Source organism: Phaseolus vulgaris, chromosome 9 (assembly GCF_000499845.2).
Source record: "Phaseolus vulgaris cultivar G19833 chromosome 9, P. vulgaris v2.0, whole genome shotgun sequence".
In the NCBI taxonomy this organism is placed as follows: Eukaryota; Viridiplantae; Streptophyta; class Magnoliopsida; order Fabales; family Fabaceae; genus Phaseolus; species Phaseolus vulgaris.
The window spans coordinates 14,582,606-14,602,085 of NC_023751.2; the positions used below are offsets into that span (position 1 = coordinate 14,582,606).

Sequence of the window (19,480 nt, forward strand, 5' to 3'; positions counted from 1 at the left end):
TATGTCAAACTACATGTAAATATGTCACTTATCTTAAGATATAAAGAGAAAAAACATTAACAACAAACTACAACAGTTACACATCTCAGTCAACTAAAGCTAAAAATAGCTATTGAAAAAAAAAGTACTAACGAGTAATTACATGACATGCATGTCTCAAAAAACAAGAAAAAACAAATCAGGCGTCTTCTGTCTAACTACCTAAGCTCAACCAACACTTTGTTGAGTTTTCAAAGAAAAAAAAGTAAAAAAAATGATAGTACAGAAACTAGAATGAAAGAAAAAGAATGAAAAAAATAATTCAAGATTGTGTAGTTGAAATGAAAATGAAAAGATTTTTTTTTCTTTTTCTTCTATTTGATTGATTAGGAAAAAAAATATAAATGCAAAAGAAAACTTAAACACTCAAATAAAATTAATAGCAAACAAAGTGGAAAAAAGCCAACTAATTCAAAATTACAAGAATTAAAATAAAGTGAAATAGTACAAATATAAGTTGAATGAATATGTACAGTATTATATAATATTTTTAATTATAAATCATTATTAGTACATTTTTAGATAATTATTATAAAAAATAATAAATTTACAATTAAAAAATGTTTTTAAAGCTATTAAATCTATACATTTTCTACTTTTTTAATTTTAAATAAAAAATACTTATCACTTACTAATTATCTCTTGGATGACAAAGATCCAACACAAAATAATTAACGTAATCACAATAAGAAATTTTATCTAAAATTCTAAGGTTAACTTAACCTTAATTTCGACCGAGTAAGATGTCCATTACAATCCTATAGATAAACACACTAACCAATACAAAAGTATGCATTAAACAATATTTATTATACTCACCTACATCAGAGATATCTCTAACTTAGACATCAGAGTATCTTTTATAGATACAACACTAAAAAAAAAAAATAATCAAAGATCACACAACATTATAAACTATAATCAACAACACATTAGAAAATTTAAGAAAAAATTGATCATTTCTTAAAAAAAATACTAATAATAATTGCTCTCTACATTATTAATACATATAGTATTTAGTTAAACTAATGGATAAGCATAAAAACTTTATTCAAGTAATTTATACCTATTGTTATTATTATCATTTTATTAAATAAATTAATTTATATTTTAATTAAATATTTTATTATTAAAATGAATTGTAATGATTTTTTTTATAGAAAAGGTGTTTGTCAAAATAATTTTTCAATTGTTTTTTAATTGCTCAATACTATACATAAGAAGGAATTGGCCAGATTCCAGAAGCAAGTTTAAGTATATTTTTTTCTAGTTATAATGTAAAATTTTATTTCATCATTAACACTACAAGAAAATCATGAAATAGAAACCAATTTTTAGAAACTAAAATAATTAGTTACAATAATAACTAAATAAGAGAACAATTTAGAAACTAAAAAAAAAATTATTTTCTAAATTAGTTTCTATTATTGTTAAATAGTTCCAATTATTTAGTTTCTAAATTTGGTATCTAATTTAGTTACTATTGCAATTAATTATTTTGATGTCTAAAAATTGGTTTCTATTTCATGATTTTTTTTAGGTTAAGATTTGATGGGTAAGAATTTATATCTTATTTTTATTTTTTATAATAGATATATTGTATACTTATACCTCCATTTATATCAATTTAAATAATTTTGTATAAAAGTTAAATAATGTTATTATCACACATTCACCATGGGTATAAAAAGTTATAATTTATAAATTTAAAGAGATAGTATTAAATAATTTAAAATATTTAGTGTTTTAAAATATGAAGGGATATGGAAAAAAAATCAGTATGTTCAAATTAAAAAGTCAGACTAACCATTTTTACAAATATTGTAATGACAGTTTAAAATTTATTTTTCATTTAAAACCAAAATCTATTTCAATTAAATAATTTTTTCTTATTAAATAACCCAATGTATCTCCAAGTATGTACAGAAGTGAAACTTGTATCCTTGTGACAGCGTTGACCTGGGCCAAACTAAGCCCTAGAGATAAGTGCTTATGCAATAAACATGACTTAACCTGTAGTGCCGCAATCACTGTTGTTCTGTTCTTCACAATTTTCTCTGCTCAACATATTCGTTCCCAGAAGACCAACCGTTCAATTCAGTTCTCCCTTTTCACCTACTTGTATCCTTTCCTTTCTTCCTTCATTCATTTCTCTTTCTCGAATCTTGATTCGGACTCTTCCTTTGGTTCTTAATGGGAAAACCCACAGGGAAGAAGAAGGGTATCGATGCTACTCCGGGTGCTGCAAATTCACACGCCAAATCTGCCAAGTCCTCCAAAGCTTTCGATGAAGACACGGCAATGTTCATTAACATGTCACAAGAGTTCAGGGAAGAAGGTAACAAATTGTTTCAGAAGAAGGACCACGAAGGCGCTATGCTCAAGTACGAGAAGGCACTGAAGCTGCTTCCGAAGAACCACATAGATGTCGCACACCTTCGTACTAACATGGCCACGTGTTACATGCAATTGGGTCTCGGGGAATACCCTCGAGCCATTCACGAATGCAATTTGGCGCTGGAAGTGTCTCCAAAGTACAGCAAAGCTCTTCTGAAAAGAGCCACATGCTATCGTGAGCTTAATCGCCTTGATTTGGCGCTCAGGGATGTCAATCTTGTTTTGAGCATGGAGCCAAATAATCTCACAGCGTTGGAATCTCTCGAGAGTCTCACGAAGTCAAGGGAAGAAAAGGGGGTCTCTGTTGATGATAAAAGGATGGCTTTTGATACCACCGTTTATCACTCTCCTTCTCATTCTTCGCAAAAACTGAAGAAAAAGAGAGGTAAAAAAATTGAGGACAAGGTGATTGTGAAGGAAAACCTGGGTGTTATTGTTGAGGATAAAAAGGTGGTTTCTAAAACAATTGGGCAAGAAAGCAAGGTGGTTTCAAAAGCAATTGAGCACGAAAAAAAGGTGGATTCAAAAGCAATTGAGCACGAAAAAAAGGTGGTGGAAGTCGAACCTGTGGAGGAAGAAAAACCTGTCACGATCACGAGGAGCGTCAAGTTGGTGTTTGGAGAAGATATAAGGTGGGCTCACTTACCCGTGAATTGTAGTGCGAAGTTGGTGAGGGATATAGCTAGGGACCGGTTTCCGGGTTTGAAGGGAGTTCTTGTCAAGTATAAGGATAAAGAAGGTGATTTGGTTACTATCACTACTACAGATGAACTGAGGTTAGCTGAAAAGTCTGCTCCTGAGAAGACATCGTTTAGGCTTTATATTACCGAGGTCAGTCCAGATCAAGAACCTTCTTATGATGGAACAACAACCAACGGGGATGAGGTGCAAAGGGATGGTGGAAAAAGAAATGATGGTGTTGAGAATACGGGTATGGAAGGAGGCAGAGATGAAGATGCTGCAAAAAGGATACTTGCTGTGGAGGATTGGCTTCTCCAGTTTGCAAGGCTGTTCAAGAACCATGTAGGGTTTGAGTCAGATTCTTATCTAGATACTCATGAGTTTGCAATGAAGCTGTACGGAGAAGCGATGGAGGATACGGTAGCAAGCACTGAGGCTCAAGAACTTTTTGGAATTGCTGCTGATAAATTTCAAGAGATGGCTGCCTTGGCACTGTTTAATTGGGGAAGTGTTCAAATGTCCAGGGCAAGGAACCAAGGTTCTTTTTCGGAGGATGGGACCAGAGAGTCTTCCTTGGAACATATAAAAGCTGCATATGAGTTGGCACGAAGGGAGTACGAGAAAGCAGAAATGAGATATGAAGAAGCCTTGAAAATCAAACCTGACTTCTACGATGGATATCTTGCTCTTGGGCATCAGCAGTTTGAGCAAGCAAGGCTGTGCTGGTGTTATGCATTGGCATGCAAGGACTCAGATGCTGGCTTTTCTGAAGAGGTTCTACAACTTTATAACAAGGCAGAGGATAGCATGGAGAAAGGCATCTTGATGTGGGAGGAGGCTGAGGAGCAGCGTTTGAATGGAATATCCAAATCAGATAAGTATAGAGAACAGTTAGAGAAAATGGGGTTGGATGGTCTTGTCAAAGATGTTTCTGATGATGAAGCTTCAAAGCAGGCTGCAAAGATGAGGTCTCAGATACACCTTCTATGGGGAACCTTGTTGTATGAACGTTCTGTTGTGGAATATAAGCTTGGCCTTCCCACATGGGAGGAATGTTTGGAGGTTGCAGTTGAAAAGTTTGAACTGGCTGGAACTTCTGGAACAGATATTGCTTTCATTGTAAAGAATCACTGCTCAAATGAAACAGCACTTGAAGGTATGAGATGGACAAATGTGATATTCCTTTAAAATAAATATTTTAGGATTACTGATAGCTAACAATCCATTCTTCTTAATGACAGGGTTCAAAATTGATGAGATAGTACAGGCATGGAATGAGATGTACGATGCTCAGGGGTGGCAGTTTGGTGATCCATCATTTCGACTTGAACCATTGTTTCGTCGGCGTGTTCCTAAACTTCATTCCATCTTGGAGCAGTTTTAAGTTTTCTTCTATAGTTTAAAATTCTTCAGAGGCATGATTTCTTTTGTCTTGGTATTCTTTAAGCTGTCTTCATCCCATTTTAAGACGGGTAAGTGAGATCATACGTGTTCTACAATTTTGTTTTCTGTGCTCCTCTTACAGAAGATCTTCTTCCAACAGCAGTTAATTATTTTTTGAAAGTTTATGTTTATAACTGAAATTGTTGTTTCATGAACAACGGGATGCTAGACTAGCCGGGTAGATGTTTTCTGTTGGCATGATTTATTCATGTTTTGAATGGGGTAGAGGGGGGGTTTCAATTGTTGTTCATGATTTGCATATTCAAAACACTACTGAGGTTATTTCTATTTGTGGCAGGAAAGATCTTAGAAATTGTAGTTTTTTTCCCATGTATATCAATTTGCGTCTGTAAGCCAAACCTTAATCTTCTTTTATAATTGCCAACAAACTAAGAAGGTATCAAGATGAGTTGGCTGAATAACCATGACAAATAGATAATAATAGGTGTCAGTTACCTACCACCACAATTGAAGGTGAATGACTTTCTACTGTCCAAGATGTTTCTGTGTTTGTTTAGAATCAGGGTAAGGCATTGGTTGTGCCTCCAACCCCCCACCCAAACATTTAGACTTGTCTGCAGATTACCATGGCATTCGGTATTACTGAGAAAATGATTATCATGCGTGGGTTTCTGTTGAGTTTGCAGTGAGAATTGAGAAACAAATTCATGTAATACATCAGGGAAAAAATTGTGTACAACTTCTGAGGAAAGGAGAATCCTTCTTCCAGAAATAACATTGGAGACCAAGTGGCATTGCCAATGAATTTTGATACAGTGGCACTCCATACAATAAAATAGAAGAAAGAATATCAAAAACAGAAAGTGTTTGTTCAGAGGGGGAAAAGGAAATAAAAAAAAACTAGGGGATTTTATATGCTGTGACATGGTCCTGCATACCTAATGATTATCCATGTTCTGTCCCTCCTCACAGTCTCTTCCTAATCGGCTTTTTATTTCATTTCAAGCCAAGCTTTTATGCCGAAGGGTTCCAGCATCCTTGTTATATCTGAAGTTCCGAGCAAGAAAATCAATTCTACCTACTGCTTCGGCAGTTTTATGGACTTAGTGTTTGAGGAACATAGGCTATCATATGCAAGAGGCAATGTATTGTTTTTATTGACCTTCGATAAGTGCAATATGCTCTTGTCTAGTAGGATTATATAAACTTTATAATAACATAGAAACATGCACAATAGTTAATGTAGCTAATGTTTATATGTATTATAAACTAATAATATTAAGAAGTCAAGACTAATTCAACCTTGCACTCACTTATATATTATGAAATGTTCTTATCTTTAAAAGATGTGCCAATTCATGTATGATATTATATATTATAGGTGGTTTGACAACGAAAAGTGATGTGATAAACTCAACCAACTCTCGTTAGGATAAACTTTAAATAGTTATGATAAGATACCATATTAAAAAGTAAATTTTAAGTTTAACTCAACCTTATAAAATCAACTTATAATGAGATTTGCATTTACTATATACTATGAAATGTCCTTATCTTTAGTCAATTCAATAATAGTTTTGAGTCACTGTTTGATTGATATAGCTGTTCATGGTTACTACTGCACTTAATTTACCAGATGAATGACTCCAGCAAACAATTTGTAAGAAGAGATTTTCCAGTTTTCATTCGGTTCCCTCACTTCCCTGTCTGGTGGAAGAAACTTTTGGCTATACTATGTAACGAAAAGCTTCAGTTACATTTTGTTTTAACTGACAATATATTAATATTTGGGTTACATATAAGAGTACTGGATTGACTAATAATAAAAGTTAAGAATAGTTTTAGTATTTTACAGTTGTCCTTAACATTTAATATTTTCCATCTTAAAATCTTTTGTGCTGTTTTTTTATTGTTATAAAATTACATTATTATATACCTTCAACTATGTTTTTTTTCTATCTTTTTGCTCAATTACCTTTTATCGATGTTGGTTGATATTCTGAAGGGGTTTCTTGCCTTTTTTGCAGGGATTTTTGTTCTCCATACAGTTGTTTAGCTCATTGTTTGGTGCTATGATTGGATTATTTTTTCTGAGGCCAGTGTTATACTAGTTGGGATTTCAGACTAGAAAACCTGGTTATATTTATTCTGTTTCTATACTTGAAGGGATTTGCTGCGGGGTTTCATTCTTTTGGGTGTACCAGTATATTGGATATAAAGGTTTTTTTTTATAGGTGAGAAAGGGTTGTGATTAATATTGTAATGTGTATTTGGTAAGTGATTAGGTGGTGTAATGTAACAATTTATGAATATCAAGTATCACAATATAGTATTTCATTTTTATCATTTTTTTTTCTTCCTGTTCTATATATTTGAATGACCACTAAATAGTTAGCAACCCCGGATTCTCGACTGTTTCTTCCTGCACCTCCATATCTTCTTCTGCCACCTCCATACACAACATGAAAATACATTTTTATCCTTCTTATGTCACCCCATATAGTAGTTTCTAGATTATGTAATCCGAAAACTCTTTTGAAAAAAAGACTCATGGATTACATAATCCGGAAGCTAAATAAGACTTCCGGATTATGTAATCCAAAAATTAATCATGCATATGAAAAAAGGCTTCCGGATTATGTAATCCGAAAGCTAGTTACAAATTTGAAAAATGACTTTCAGATTATGTAATCCGGAATAGTATATAGGGGTATTTTTGAAAATTTGAAAATATATGGAGGTGAAAGAAGAAGATATGGAGGGATAGGAAGAAACAGTCCTGATTCTCTCTTACAACTTAAAAAAATGGATCTACTTAATAAGAAGATTTGATTTTATAAAAAACAAAAAAATATATCAAAAAGAAAGTAGAAGATAAGAGTAAGAAAACAAATATACCAAAGATTTTATATTAACTAAAATCTACTCGATTTTAAATTGAGTAGTTACAATTCATTCAATATAAAAGAGATTGTTTGTATTGTTTTGTGAAATTATATTTCAAACATATTTTTCATGTGAAACATATAATTATAGAGTATATGAATTCAATCTCTTGAATAATGTTTTTGAGATACCAACTTAAATGACCTATTGCAAATTATACCACAAAAAATATAAAAATATTCAGAAGAGTTTTGGAAAGAAATAATAAAAAGTGACAAATATCCAACAAATTAAAATCAAAGTATATAACAATTAAAATCACTAACTGTCTTCATAAGAAAATTTTATCAAAAGAAGTAAGACACATGTTTCTCATGATCTTGGAGTTTTTATATCAAATGTAATTAGCAAACTCAAGAAAACAATACAAATAATTTATAAATTTTTTTTTATAACTTAATGATAATCAATTATATTATTTATCGTTGTATCTAAAAACACAATTATTCAATCAAATATTTTATCATATAATCCATCAAATGAGAGTTACAATTATGAGAGTATTACTTGTTTTTTCTTTAGTTATTTTTAGAAAACTAATCGGAAAAACTTAATTGATTATTTTAGGAATATTTATTTAAATTCGCATTGATATTTTGAAAATATTAGAAAATTAATTGATTAATACTTCGATTATAAAAATTATTATAATTACTTTATGTTAAATTATAATTAATTAAGTTGTGCTAAAAATCTATTAGAACATTTTTTAAAAACTGTTTGAAAAACTAATAATGAATGTGATACAATATTCTTATCTTATTCCTTTCAAGATGCAGAATTTTCAATCATTCAAATGTTAAAGTTATAAACATTCAATTCATCATCAAAATGCTTCAACATAAATTAAAACTATAATATTTAATATTCGTAATTAGCTTAATAAATGGTTACCATTACCAGTCATTAGTTTCAAGTGTGTCCCTCATTTCCTTACTGTTCACTTACGAAAACAATTAATGACGAAAAATGATTTTTCTGTTATAATTTTTAGGGAGTGAATATAAAAAACAATACTAAATTTGTGGACGTATAAGAACAAATATTATCGTTAACATTGTAAGTTTAAAAGAACAGAAAATATTTTACTGCTTAGCTTATATAATTTTGCAATATGTAATTAATAGTAAAATGTGGAAATAATAGATGGTAAACAATAAATGATGTAACAACACCAACGATAGACTATCTCAATAAAAATAAAATGAATTAATGTTATCTATTGGACTATGTACTATAAACTTAAATATTCCAAGATATAGAAAATTAGGAAAATTTATGTAGCATATGTAATTTTGGTGAGTTATTATGGAAATGAGTAAAATTATTTTAAATATATGTAAGTCATGTCTTTTAGTACGACTTCTCAACACTGAAATCGTGTAAAACTGAAATAATTTTGTTTCAATAAGGATGAAGTCGTGTGAGAGTGGGATGACTTTGGTTACATATTGAAGTCATGTAGGGTTAAAACGACTTTAATTAATATTTAAGTGAAGTCGTGAGAGGTAAAAACGATTTTAGTGTTGAATTGTTGAAGAAATCGTGGCACCATCACACAACTTCAATTCGAAAAAATTTATATGGAAGTTGTGGAAGGTACCAACGACTTTAGTACTTCCTTCAATTGCTTGACCACATGTTACAAGATGTATGACTCACTTACTATTATAAATAAAGATTTGAGATAAAACAAAAGAGAAAAAGGAAGATAAAGGATATGAAAATGAATATTTCTTCTATTTTCTTTTCTTTGATTCAATCAAAACAAAGAGTCTGAATATATATATATATATATATATATATATATATATATATATATATATATATATATATAAGCAGTACACTCATTCTAGGTAGTAGTTAAAGATACTATATAAAATAAAAAGTCAATAAAGGCTAGATTAAGAAAAAACAAATAAAGGCTAGACATATGTACAAAGAGAATATTCTAGAAGCCTTATATCCATATCCTTTGTTAGCGCCCCCCCCCCCCCCCCCCCCCCCCCCACAAGTTGGGGAGCAAATATTAATGAGACCTAACTTGAAACAAATACTCTTGAAAGATTGAGGACTTAAGATTTTGGTATAAATGTCAGCCAATTTCTTTATGGTAGAAATGAGAAGGAGATGTATGAGACCCTTCTTCAATTTTTCTCTAACAATGTGACAATCTATTTCTATGTGTTTTATGAAACATTGATTTTGCTGCAATGTATCTTGTTGAGTTATTGTCACAATATAAAAGAGACGATTTCTCAAAAGGAACTTTGAAATCTTGAAGAAGATAAGTTAGCCATTAAATTTCACATGTAACAGTGACCATTGTCCTATATTCAATCTTCACATGAACTATTTGATATTGTTCCTTGCTTATTTGATTTTCAGGATATGAGGGAATAATCATTCATAGATTGAGTATATCCCATAGAAAGCAAAAAGGATGACAGTTTGGCAAACCACTCTCTGCTAGCTTGCTTAAAACCATACAAAGCCTTTTTTAATTTTCAAACTTGTCCTGCTTGACTAGAAATAAATCCAGGAGGAGCAATCATGTATACATCTTCTTTCCACTCTCCATGTAAAAATGCATTGTTTATGTCTAATTGTTTCAATTCCATATATAGATAGAAGCTAGAGAAAGAAGCAACCTTATGGTGGTCATCTTTGCTACTAGAGAGAAAGTATCAAGTTAGTCATTGCCTTTTGTGTGTATCCCTTTGCTATTAGCCTTGCTTTATACATTTCAACTTTCCCATTAGTCTTATATTTTATTTTGAATATCCATTTGCAACCTATGACTGTTTTTTCTTTAGGCAGAATAGTAGTCTCCCATGTTTGATTTGACTCTAAAGCAGATATCTCACATTGTATAGCTTTTCTCCAATAGTCATGTTTCACAGTTTCAGAATAAGTGTTTGGCTCAACATGTGAAGAAAGAGACATAACAAAAGATGTGTAAGAAGGTGATAAATTGTTATAAGACAAAAATAAAAATAAAAATTCAAAGGATATTTAACTCTTGAAGATGTATTGGAAACATTAAGATTACAATGATAGTCCTTTAGATACTCAGGTGGTTTTTTTTATCTTGGTACTCATTCAGACAAGCTGATCTGATTCACAATTTGTTTTGTTTTAGGATCTTCATTGAGGTTTTGGTCTATATGGGAACAAACTTGTTTTGGAACCTCAATGTGTGACTCACAGTTATTACCACTGTTATTTTCAACATTATCACAAGGTGCAAGAATGGTTTGTGATGGCTGACTCAAGACAGGTTGATCTTCAGTAAACGAAATTTGATCATAAATGTTAGGACTGTTAGTTTCACTGCTAGTATCTTGAACCCTTAGATATGGAAAAACATGTTCATAAAAGACGACATCCCTAGACACAAATTTCTCTTGATTGAATATTCAACAAAATATATCATTTTGTCCCCCTTTTAAAACTAATAAAAACACATTTTGATGCCCTTGGATCAAATTTTCTTCTATTTGTTGACAAAGTGCTAGCATAACATAAAGAACCAAACACCTTTAATCCATTAAAATTTGCTGCATTTTTGTAAAGCATTTCATGAAGAGAAGAATAATTTAAAACAGGTGTTGGAAGCATGTTTATAATATATGCAACATGTATCACAAAATATGACCAATAAATTTTGGGTAAATGAGATTGTATCACAAGAGCTTTGATACCGTATTATAAATAAAGAACTAAGATAAAACACTACAAGAAATTTGGTCATTACCCGTTGATAATTACATATGGATATAAATTTGTATGTAATACAAGAAATACATATAGACCTTACATACAAAATTATATTTGTATGTAAATTTTTGTTACATACGGTTTTTTTCCGTATGTAACAATATATAGCTTTTATAAAAAAATTTGTATAAAAAATTTGTACGTAAGGGTGGCGCGCTAAGGCGGGAAATTTTTTGTTACATACGTGTATTACATACAAAACTTACATACGAATTTTGTAAAGTTTTTTTTTTTAAATTGTAAACCTAATGTGTGGTTTTGTATGTGCGGAAGAATTCTCAATGCGTTCGTTCACTCTCTTCCCCAACCTAAGGTAAGCTAACTTGAGCTTCAATCCCCAAATTCGCAACACCCCCAATTTTCGCAAACCACCAGTTTTCAAAACCCTAGGTTGCTTAAGATGAGGCGAGTTGCGGTTTGAGTTTGGTAAGATTTTGCTTCATTTCTATTTCCCTTTCTTTAAATTTGGTAGATCTTCTTATGTTGATGCCTTCATATGCTTTCAAATTCGTAGGTTGTTCTCCCTCTTTTTTGCTTGTGTGGGTTCAAGTTCTTCTTCCATGGTTGGTTTGTTGCTGTATTTCTTATTTCATTCTAGCATTTACGGTTCAATTTCTCCTTTCACCGATTTCTTGTTGTGGAGAGAGCTTGGAATCTTGCAAGGGCTTGGTTGTGGCATGAGGTAGTGAAGGGGAGACAAGTATAATCACAAAACTGCACCTAGTTTTTGTTTTAGGTTTTATTCTGCACCTGCATTCTTTCTTTTAATTCATGTGAGTGTTTGATTTTGCTTGGGACTACTTGGTTGGTACTGCCTATTAAGTTTTGGAGGAGTATGGGTACATTTAGTGCATAGAGATTATGTGTTTGGACCATCAACTACCTTTTGTTACTTTGCCCCCATCACTTTTTATGTTTGTGGGACTGCCATGTGTTTCTATATCATAAGGGCTTAAAGCCATTTCAATGAAATTTTAATTAGAAGTGGTGGCTAATAATGAATATGAATTTGAAATGGGTCGTGGAGGATCTTGTCAATAGTTTGTGCTATTTTCTTTTATATGATTGGTTTTTGTTAAAGGATGTATTATTTATGTTCTATTTTTTTGTATTTATTTTCTCCAAATGAAGTCTGATTTTATATAAAAATGTGATTACATTTAAGACAACACGGTGAGGAGATGCAATTCACAACTTAGTCCCAGTTTTTTTTGTTTGTTCTTGCATGTCTTTTTAAAGCGTAATCATGATTCATGGAGTTTGACTAAGTATGTAGACATTCTTTATTTTTGCTGCATGCAATTGATTTAGTATATTTGAATCTCTATTTCTTGTTAGGAGAAAAACTGTTTTTATTTTGTTGATATCTGCCTTTGCAAGTTTTCTGCAAGTTTTATGATTGGGAATGAAACTTAATGTGTAGTATAAAAATGTATGCAACAGGGGATGTTGTCCAACTTTTTACTGCTGAGGAGTACTCGTCCAGGTGTGCTTTGGTGAACTATCGAGTGAAGCAATTTCTATATACTTGTATTGGTGTTGTACATCATAATAGGTTGGTTTCATTTGTTTTAAATTCATTATTTTTTGGGCCTTTGACTTTTCTAAATTTTCTTGCTGGTTGTTATTTTTTTTTAGTTTATTGTTGTTTTGCATTGGATTATAAGTTTCATGTTATTGTTAAATAATACTGCCTCATGATATCCTTTTATAGAAGAAATAAACAATTAATTGATTAACATTGAGGAAAATTGCTAAGTTAATTAGTTTCAATTTTAATTAATAATGTTGTGAATTTAAATATAGTTTAAAAAATAGTTAGAGAATGGAATGATTTAAGTCGTGATCATATTTATCAACATTATTGTAATTCAAGAGATAACTTTTCTCTAATGGTTGTACTTATATGGTTAATAGACCAATGAATGCTTTCACTTGTATGGGCAATAAACGTCTCATTATTATACTTTGCAACAAATTAAGGGTATACAATTTAATTCATATAATTAGGATAACAAAAATTTACACCCATTTGTTTCCTGTATAGAGGATTGGGCATAGTATTAGTTAATTTGGTCTGTTTCATTTGTAATATTTTTTACGTGGTCAGCAGATTAAAGTCAGAAAAATGATTATATTTATACATACTTTTTTTTGGATACGAATGAATTCTTAAAATGGTTTTTTATTTAGACTAGACCTGTATTTCGAAGTTTTCTTGCTTACTTCAATTAGAATACCATTAGAAGTGGTGGATTAATAGTGAATATGAATTTGAAATGGATCATGGCCTATAGCTGTGGATGATGTTGTCAATACTTTGTGCTATTTTCTTTTATATGATTGGCTTTTGTTAAAGACTTAATACGTTCCTTTTCCTTATATCCTAAGTTTTTGGGAGAATTAGTTTATGATATGGTATCAAGGTCTCTATGATCATTATGTTCTTGCAGCCTCTCTGTCCATAATTAAGTTTATTTTAAGAACAAATGATAAATGCACATAATTAAATGGGCTTGTCATTTATCATGGTTAAAGCCCAAATAAATGGCTCATATGAGAGGGAAACTTTTTTTTTCATTAATAACTTAGTTTTGGGAGAGTTTGAATGCAAGTTTCTACTGCTGTTTTTCAGTTGATTATCAAATTTTGTAAACATTTTTTTTTACTACGTAATTTATTATAGAGAGCAAAGAAAAAACAGTGGTAGGGGGAGGATAAAAAATCTCCAAGGAAGTTAAAAGAAAAAGGTAAGGAAAAAAGACAATTAAAGAAGATAAAAGATGCACCGAAACTTACAGAAATCATTTGAAGATCACCATAAGGGTTTGTAAACACCATCCTACCCACTTACACCATCCTATAAAAAGGTAATTATGTGTTCTTAGAAAAATAAATACTAAGAAAATAAGGCATAACTGACGACTTTTTTAGAACAAGTACACCGCGTTGTCAGAAGTAATTTTTCCATAAGGACGAATATCGATTCCACAAGTAACAATTGAATTATCAAGTACAATATTCATTAAATATAAAACACAGAACAATAAAAAGTACGTTGAAAGTGTTGTATTGACAATGATTAATAAGAAATGAGACAAAGAATTGGTTGCTTCAAGTTGGAAAAATAGGGATTAGGTTTCATCTTTCTCACTCTCATGTATTTTGATTAGCATGCTAACATTATGTTCTTTGATTAAAATTGATGCCCATATAAAATTCATTTATATCGATTGCTACCATATAAAATTATTAAAAATGTTTCCTAATATCGATTCCTCGCATATTTATAAAAACAACTTAGAATCAAGCTCAAGGGTTAATAGCAATTAACATTTTAAGACTATTCCTAGCACTCAAATAGGTCAAGCATTGTTCTTTAGGTCAGAACCCTAAAACTACTTTCTAGTCAAATTTAAGATTCTAGATCAAGAATTAGAAACAAAACAACAATACCAATAATCAATCAAGAATACAATATTATATCATATTTAAATATCACCTCAATATATAAGAATTCAAACAGATTACTCCCAACCCCAAAGGGTAGAATTAGCCACACATCTTCTAACACCTTTTATTCTCCCAATTGGTTACAAGTCACTCAATGGTATTTTTCTCTCAATCTGACATATTAGGATCGAGCCTCAAGCCTCCTATTTAACCTAATTTGCTAGGGTTAGGTGACTTCTTGTGTCGCGTTAATGGGCTTGTTGATTAAAAAATAACATGGCTTAATGATTCTGGCACTTTCTCGCTCAAGCGAGATATAGCTTGCTTGAAAGAGAAAGGTGCCGATTTTTAACACTCCCCCATCCACTCCCCTACCCTCAAAATCACTTAAAGAAACACAAGAAACATCCCATCCCTCATTCCTCCTCCCTCCTCATACCTGGAAACAAACACAACATTATTAGTGATTTTGAGGGTGGGGAGCAGATGAAGGAGAGAATGTGAGTGTTTTTTCAATCTTCACACAAATGAAGAGATTTGTATGGATTCCATATTACAAAATAGAACAGAGATGAACAAAAGAGAACAGAGATGAACAAAAGAGTAAATTGAAGACAAAGGATATGAGAATGAATATCTCTTCTTTCTTGTTATTCAAATCAAACAAATGGTCTGAATATATACAAGTAGTACACTCATTCTATGTTTAACTAAAGAGGAAAAGAACCAATAATTAAATACTAGAATCATAACACACAAGACAAAATAAAGGTTATTCACCTCTATAAAGAGACACAACTCATAATTAGAAAAGACACCAAATTATTCTCCTCTATAAAGAGAAACAACTAATAATTAGAAAAGACACCCAATTAATATTATGATCCTTCTATAACTCTGCCACAAGCTGAGGAGAAAATATTGATGAGACCTAGCTTGGAACAAATATTCTTAAAAGATTGAGGACTTAAAACTTTGGTATAAATATCAGCCAGTTGCTCTGTGGTGGAAATGGGAAGCAAATGGATGAAACCCTTCTTTAATTTTTCCCGGACCACGTGACAATCTATTTCTATATGTTTTGTACGCTTGTGAAACACTGGATTTGCTCCAATGTATCTTGCTGAGTCATTGTCACAGTATAAAAGAGATGGTTGCTCAAAAGGAACTTTGAAATCTTGAAGAAGATAAGTTAGCCATTGAATATCACATGTAACAGTGGTCATTGCCCTGTATTCAGCTTCACAAGAACTCTTTGATACTGTTCATTGCTTCTTTGATTTCCAAGATATGAGAGAATTCCCAAGATACACACTAAAACCAGTCACTGATTGTATTGAATCACTACAAGTGCCCCAATCACTATCACAAAAGGCTTTTAGATGGACAAAGGTAGTGGAAGAGAAAAATAGACCAAGACTTGGAGCCCCTTTGATATATCTGAGAATTCTAATCGCTGCATTATAGTGAGCAATTGTAGGCTTAGCAAGAAATTGAGAAAGTTGTTGCACAGAAAATGTTATGTCAGGTCGGGTATTAGTGAGATACATAAGTCTTCAAATCAATCTTCTGTAGGCTTGAATATCTGTGAAAGGAACACTTCCAGTATAAGAGATTCCCAAGATCTTTAATCTTGAATGTCTGATTCAAGGCTTGTTTGATTCGAGCAATCTCTTCTTTATCATTTCCTATCAATATTATATCATCCACATATACCAATAATGTTGTAAAAGATCCTTCAAAAGAATTAATGAACAAGGAATGATCATTCATAGATTGAGTATATCCCATCAACCTTATATTTTATTTTGAATACCCATTTGCAACCTATGACAACTTTGTTCTTAGGCAGAAGAGCAGTCTCCCAAGTTTGATTTGACTCTAAAGCAGATATCTCACATTGTATAGCTTTTCTCCAACAGTCATGTTTCACAGCTTCAGAATAAGTGTTTGGCTCAACATGTGAAGAAAGAGACATAACAAAAGATTTGTAAGAAGGTGATAAATTACTATAAGACAAAACAGAATTCAAAGGATATTTAACTCTTGAAGATGTATTGGAAACATTAAGATTACAATGATAATCCTTTAAATACTCAAGTGGTCTTTTTATTCTTGTGCTCATTCGGACATAACTTTGTTCTATATCATGATTTTCATTGAGGTTTTGGTCTATATGGGAACAATCTACGTCTGAAACTTCAATTTGTGAATCACAATTATTATTACTGCTATTTTCAACATTATCACAAGGTGTATTATCACAAGGTGCAAGAATGACTTGTGATGGCTGACTTAAGACATATTGATCTTCAGCAAACAAAATTTGATCATCAATATCGGGATTGTTAGTTTCATTACTAGTATCTTGAACCCTTTGGTATGAAAAAAACATGTTCATAAAAGACAACATCCCTAGACACAAAAATTTCTCTTGATTGAATATTCAACAAAATATATCATTTTGTCCCCCTTGGACAACCAATAAAAACACATTTTGATGCTCTTGGATCAAATTTTCTTCTATTTGTTGACAAAGTGCTAGCATAACATAAATAATCAAACACCTTTAATCCATTAAAATCTGCATCAGTTTTGAAAAGCATTTCATGAGGAGAAGAATAGTTTAAAACAGGTGTGGGAAGCATGTTTATAATATGCGCAACATGTATCACAGAATATGACCAATAAATTTTGGGTAGATGAGATTGTATCATAAGAGCTCTTGCTACATCTAATAAATGTCCATGTTTCCTTTCAACTATACTATTTTGTTGTGGAGTATTGACACATGATGTTTGATGTATTATTCCTTTACTGACAAAAAAATTAGTCATGACAAACTCAGTTCCATTATCACTTCTTATTATTTTTATTGTTGTCTCAAACTGTGTTTGAACAAAAATAACAAAATGTTCCAAAACCTTAACAACTTCAGATTTTTGTTTCAAAAGAAAAATTCATGTGTACCTCGAATAGTCATCAACTATGGTCAAGAAATATTTATGGCCATGAATTGATGGTATTGAGTATGGTCCCCAAATATCTACATGAATAAAATCAAAACATTTTTTCGATTTAGATGTACTAATAGGAAAAGAAAGTCTTTTTTGCTTTGCAAAATGACAAACATCACAAACAAAAGATTTGTTATATTTAACAAAAGGAAATTTATTCTTGATAACATCAATACATTTATTTGAAATATGACCTAATCGAAAATGTCAAAGGGTTTCTAGATCACTAGCACTGACATTAACAGTATTGATGATGTGTGTAGATTCAAGGAGTTTAATTTGAAATTTCTGGTAAGATGGGATCCTGAGTATATAAAGTCTATCTTGCATCTTAGCACAACCAATTATTTTCAAGGAGTTTTTGTCTTGAATGTGACAACCATTAGAATCAAAGGTAAGAACACAAGATAGTCTATCAACCAATTTTGTTACTGAAAGAAGATTAAGAGTGAAGCAAGGAATATACAAAACATTGTTTATGACATGATTTTGGTTGAGAAAAACACTTCCAGAATAATTGGCAATGACTTGATTTCCATTTGGTAATTTGACATAAATAGGATCAATTTGATGATACGAAGTGCAGTAAGTTAAGGATGAACAAATGTGATCAGTAGCACCACTATCAATAATCCAATAACTAGAAGAAGAAATAGAGTTATTACCAGTTTGTGTTGTCATGTTGGAAGGAATAACAAAGACTTGACTAGAAACATTGTCACTGGATTTAACCTGTTGTAAAAGAGCTAACAATGTTTGATACTGCTCATGAGTAAAACCAATTTGTTGAGACTCCACTTCTGACTTTGAACCTTCATGATTCTGCTCATTATTGTTAAAATTTGTATTGTGAAAGGCTGCATGACTTTGATGATGGTTCTGATTTTTAAATTTGAAATAAGGTGGAAAACCACGTTTTTTATAGCATGTATCAATGGTATGCCCTGTCTTTCCACAATAACTACAAATTTTGGAAGTATATCCTCCTACATAGCTTCCTCCTCCATATCCACCACTCATGCCATAGGTCGTAGCATTGTTATTATAACCTCCTTTGCTAGTAGCAATCATTGCCTTGGATTGATCACCAAAACTTGCCTCTCTTGTTGTGTAATGAGAGAGTAAACTCTATTCAAGGATGAATTATCGGATAAACTAACATGGTAAGGTGAACAAAGATCTTGTGAGGGATCAACAACTTCACCCATAGATAAATGTAGCAACTAGAGCTCTAATCAGAGCTCTGATACCATATTACAAAATAGAACAGAGATGAACAAAAGAGTAATCTGAAGACAAAGTATATGAGAATGAATATCTCTTCTTTCTTCTTTCTGAATATATACAACTAGTACACAACTCATAATTAGAAAAGACACTAAATTATTATCCTCTATAAAGAGAAACAACTGATAATCATAAAAGACACCCAATTAATATTAGGATCCTTCTCTCTATAACTATAACTCTGGTATCCGTATCCTTTAATATTCCATGTAAGATTATTTCATTTTACAAACAACTCTTGTGCATGCATTTTCAAACTATTAATAATATAAATTATCAAAAATGTTAATAATATAAATTATTTTATTACAATATACAATAAACAAAGTTAAATATTACATAAATTTATTTAACAATTTCAAAAATATTTAATATACTATTAATAACAACATATAATTATAAATAATGAAAATAATAAAATAAAATTATATTATCAACAAAATATTTATAGTTATATAAAATAACAAATGTATATA

General features: G+C 31.2%; 1 protein-coding gene across 1 annotated transcript; it reads left to right on the top strand.

Annotated features, from left to right (window-relative positions):
* The first annotated feature begins 1,913 nt into the window (after nt 1-1,913).
* Nucleotides 1,914-6,867, top strand: LOC137820692 (protein PHOX1-like). Its single transcript, XM_068624882.1, has 3 exons — nt 1,914-4,273; nt 4,359-4,589; nt 6,549-6,867. The coding sequence occupies exons 1-2, from the start codon at nt 2,233-2,235 to the stop codon at nt 4,499-4,501; spliced, it is 2,184 nt and encodes a 727-aa protein (XP_068480983.1). The 5' UTR covers nt 1,914-2,232; the 3' UTR covers nt 4,502-4,589; nt 6,549-6,867.
* Nucleotides 6,868-19,480: the final 12,613 nt, after the last annotated feature.